The sequence below is a fragment of the Neopelma chrysocephalum genome, unplaced genomic scaffold (assembly GCF_003984885.1).
Source record: "Neopelma chrysocephalum unplaced genomic scaffold, ASM398488v2 Primary Assembly neopelma1_96495, whole genome shotgun sequence".
Lineage (NCBI taxonomy): Eukaryota > Metazoa > Chordata > Aves > Passeriformes > Pipridae > Neopelma > Neopelma chrysocephalum.
In genome coordinates, this window is record NW_020925141.1 from 5694 (window position 1) to 9688 (window position 3995).

The 3995-nt window shown below is 60.7% G+C and overlaps 1 protein-coding gene across 1 annotated transcript in view; it reads left to right on the forward strand.

Moving 5' to 3' along the window:
• The window catches only part of SIPA1L3 (signal induced proliferation associated 1 like 3), a gene marked incomplete at its 3' end in the record, with an annotated part of 7530 nt that extends 3540 nt beyond the window's left edge, over positions 1-3990 (forward strand). Inside the window, exons 3-8 of the mRNA XM_027708711.1 lie at positions 200-388; positions 474-648; positions 744-847; positions 1438-1595; positions 2709-3291; positions 3889-3990. Coding sequence (XP_027564512.1) covers positions 200-388; positions 474-648; positions 744-847; positions 1438-1595; positions 2709-3291; positions 3889-3990 — 1311 coding nt within the window. The remainder of the gene's footprint in view (positions 1-199; positions 389-473; positions 649-743; positions 848-1437; positions 1596-2708; positions 3292-3888) is intronic.
• Between the last annotated feature and the right edge of the window lie 5 nt (positions 3991-3995).

Genomic DNA, 3995 nt, shown 5'->3' on the forward strand with positions numbered 1-3995 from the left:
TTCCCTTCCCTCTTCCCTTCCCTCTTCCCTTCCCTCTTCCCTTCCCTGTTTCTTTCCCTGTTTCTTTCCCTGTTCCCTTCCCTCTTCCCTTCCCTCTTCCCTTCCCTGTTTCTTTCCCCGTTCCCTTCCCCGTTCCCTTCCCCGTTCCCTTCCCCGTTCCCTTCCCTGTTCCCTTCCCTGTTCCCCGTTCCGTTCCCAGCTGGTGACTCTCCGCGGGTCCATCCTGGAGGACGCCACTCCCACCACCAGCAAACCCGGCACCGTTCGGGGTCTCCCGCTGCGGGACACCCTGGAATACGTCATTCCCGAGCTCAACATCCACTGCCTGCGCCTGGCCCTCAGCACCCCCAAAGTCACCGAGCAGCTCCTCAAGCTGGACGAGCAGGGGGTGGGGGTGCCTTTATTTTTTTTGGGATGGGGGCTCCTGGGTGAGGAAGGGGCTCCTCCGGGATTGACTCCCGCTCTTCCCGCAGCTGTGCCGGCGGCACAAGGTGGGAATTCTGTACTGCAAGGCCGGGCAGAGCTCGGAGGAGGAGATGTACAACAACGAGGAGGCCGGGCCGGCCCTCGAGGAGTTCCTGGAGCTCCTGGGGGAGAAGGTTTCCCTCAAATCCTTCAGCAAGTACGCGGCGCAGTTGGACACCAAGAGTGAGTGCCGGGATCATCCCGGGGGATCCGCCGGGGCTCCGAGGGGCCCGCGGTGTCCCCAGATCCCCCTCAGTGGCTTTTCCTGCTCTCCGTAGCCGACTCCACGGGCACCCACTCGCTCTACACCACCTACCAGGACTATGAGATCATGTTCCACGTGTCCACCATGCTGCCCTACACCCCCAACAACCGACAGCAGGTACCACCAACCCTTCCCTGCGGTGGGGCAGGATCCCAGAGCTTGGGTGATCCCAAGGGTTGGCTGATCCCAAGGGTTGGGTGATCCCAAAGGTGGTTGGATGATCCCAAAGGTGGATGATCCCAAAGGTGGTCAGGTCATCCCGAAGTTGGACGATCCCAAGGGTTGGGTGATCCCAAAGGTGGTCAGGTGATCCCAAAGTTGGACAATCCCAAGGGTTGAGTGAGCCCAAAAAGGTGGTCGGGTGATCCCAAGGGTTGGATGATCCCAAAGGTGGTCGGGTGATCCCAAAGTTGGACGATCCCAAGGGTTGGATGATCCCAAAGGTGGTTGGATGATCCCAAAGGTGGATGATCCCAAAGGTGGTCAGGTCATCCCGAAGTTGGATGATCCCAAGGGTTGGGTGATCCCAGAGGTGGTCAGGTGATCCCAAAGTTGGATGATCCCAAAGGTGGTCGGATGATCCCAAAGTTGGACGATCCCAAGGATTGGGTGATCCCCAAGGCAGCTGGAGGATCCCAGAGCCCGGGTGATCCCGAGGGCTGGATGCTCCAACCCCTCCATTCCGGGCGGTTTTTTCCCTTTCCCAGCTGCTCCGGAAGAGACACATCGGCAACGACATCGTCACCATCATCTTCCAAGAGCCCGGAGCGCTGCCCTTCACCCCCCAGAACATCCGCTCCCACTTCCAGCACGTCTTCATCATCGTCAGGGCCCACCACCCCTGCACCGACAGCGTCTCCTACAGGTCAGGAGCTCCGCAATTCCGGAGCCACTTGGATACAGGGCTCGGGAAAGGATCAACCCCGACCACCGCGGGCGGGTCAGGGCACCGAAAAGCCCCCGAGGGGCTGGAATTGTGGCTGGAAGAGGCGGGGAAGGGTCGGGAGAACAAGTCCTGCAGCTCTGGGGGGGCTTGAGGGGGATTTTGGGATCGTTCCCTGCGTTGGGGTCGCCGTTCCTGGAGGGTTTGAGAGTGGGATTTTGGGATCGTTCCCTGCATTGGGGTCACTGTTCCTGGAGGGTTTGAGAGTGGGATTTTGGGATCGTTCCCTGCGTTGGGGTCGCTGTTCCTGGAGGGTTTTTGCAGCCATTGAGGGACACGGGTTCGATGTTGAGTGTTGAGTCAGTGGTTGGATGATCCCAAGGACTGGGTGATCCCAAAGGTGGTTGGATGAACCCAAGAGTTGGGTGATCCCAAGGGTGGTTGGATGAATTAAAGAGTTGGGTGATCCCAAAGGTGGTTGGATGAACCCAAGAGGTGATTGGGTGGTCCCAGAATTTGGATGATCCCAAGAGTTGGATGAACCCAAGAGTTGGGTGATCCCAAAGGTGGTGGGATGACCCCGGAAGTTGATTGGGTGGTCCCAGAAGTTGGGTGATCCCAAGAGCTGGATGATCCCAAAGGTGGTTGGCTGACCCCAGAAGTTGGTTGGGTGGTCCCAGAAGTTGGATGATCCCAAAGGTGATTGAATGAACCCAAGAACTGGGTGATCCTAAAGGTGACTGGCTGACCCTAGAGGTAGTTGGGTGGTCCCAGAAGTTGGGTGATCCCAAAGGTGGTGGGATGACCCCAGAGGTGATTGGGTGGTCCCAGAAGTTGGATGATCCCAAGAGTTGGGTGATCCCAAGAGTTGGGTGACCCCAAAGGTGGTGGGATGACCCCAGAGGTGGTTGGCTGATCCCAGGAGTTGGATGAACCCAAGAGTTGGGTGATCCCAAAGGTGGTGGGATGACCCCAGAGCTCGGCTGCCCCCAAGGAAGGATCCCAACCATTGGACGAACCCAACGCTCTTCCCGCCCCCTCTAAATCCCACCCGGAACCCCCCTCCCTCACTCCCACCCTCTCCCCCGCCCGCAGCGTGGCCGTCACCCGCTCCAAGGACGTCCCCCCCTTCGGCCCCCCCATCCCGCCCGGCGTCACCTTCCGCAAGTCCGAGCTCTTCCGCGACTTCCTGCTGGCCAAGGCCATCAACGCCGAGAACGCCGCCCACAAGTCGGACAAGTTCCACACCATGGCCACCCGCACGCGCCAGGAGTACCTCAAGGACCTGGCCGAGAACTACGTCACCAACACGCCCGTGGACTCCGCCGGCAAGTTCAACCTCATCTCCTTGGCCTCCAAGAAGAAGGAGAAGGCGAAGGCGCGGGCGGGCGCCGAGCGGGAGAGCGCCGGGGCCATCGCCTGGCGCGTCGGCGCCCAGGATTTCGGGCGGGGGGCCGAGGTGCCCTGCGCCCTGGGCATCTCCAACGAGTTCGTGGTGCTGCTGGACCTGGGCGCCAAGGAGGTCGTGTTCAACTGCTTCACCGGCGACGTGATCGGCTGGAGCGCCGACGGGGCCGCCCTGAGGATCTACCACGGCCGCGGGGACCACGTCAGCCTGCGCGTCCAGCCCGGGGATGGCGGCGCTGAACAGGTCAAGGACATCGTGCAGAGGCTCAGGGTGAGAACCAAAAAAGGGGAGGGGACAGAGGTGGGGAGGGGTCAGAGATGGGGAGGGGTGGAAGAGGGGGAGGGCAGAAATGGGGAGGGGTCAGAGATGGGGAGGGTCCAAAATGGGAAGGGCTCAAAAATGAGGAGGGGTGGAAGAAGGGGAGGGCAGAAATGGAGAGGCGTGGAAAATGGGGAGGGGTCAAAAATGGGAGAGGGGTGGGAAAATGGGGAGGGGTCAAAAATGAGGGAGAGGCCAAAACAGAGGAGGGGCCAAAACAGAGGAGGGGCCCAAACTGAGGGAGGGGCCCAAAATTGAGGAGGGGCCCAAAATGGGGGAGGGGCCCAAAATTGAGGAGGGCCCAAAACGGAGAAGAGGCCCAAAATGAGGGAGGGGCATAAAATTGAGGAGGAGCCAAAACAGGGGAGGGACTGAAATGGGCGAGGGCCTCAAAATGAGGAAGGCGTCAAAACGGAGGAGGGGCCCAAAATGGGGGTGTGGCCAAAATGAGGGAAGAGCCAAACCAGAGGAGACCCCACCATCCCCCAAATGGCCAAAAAGGCCATTTTACATGTCCCCCCCGTGTCCCCCCCATGGTGTCCCCCCCAGGCGACGACGTCGGGCTGCGACACGGTGGACATGACGCTGCGGCGCAACGGGCTGGGCCAGCTGGGCTTCCACGTGCACGCCGACGGCACCGTGGCCGAGGTGGAGGA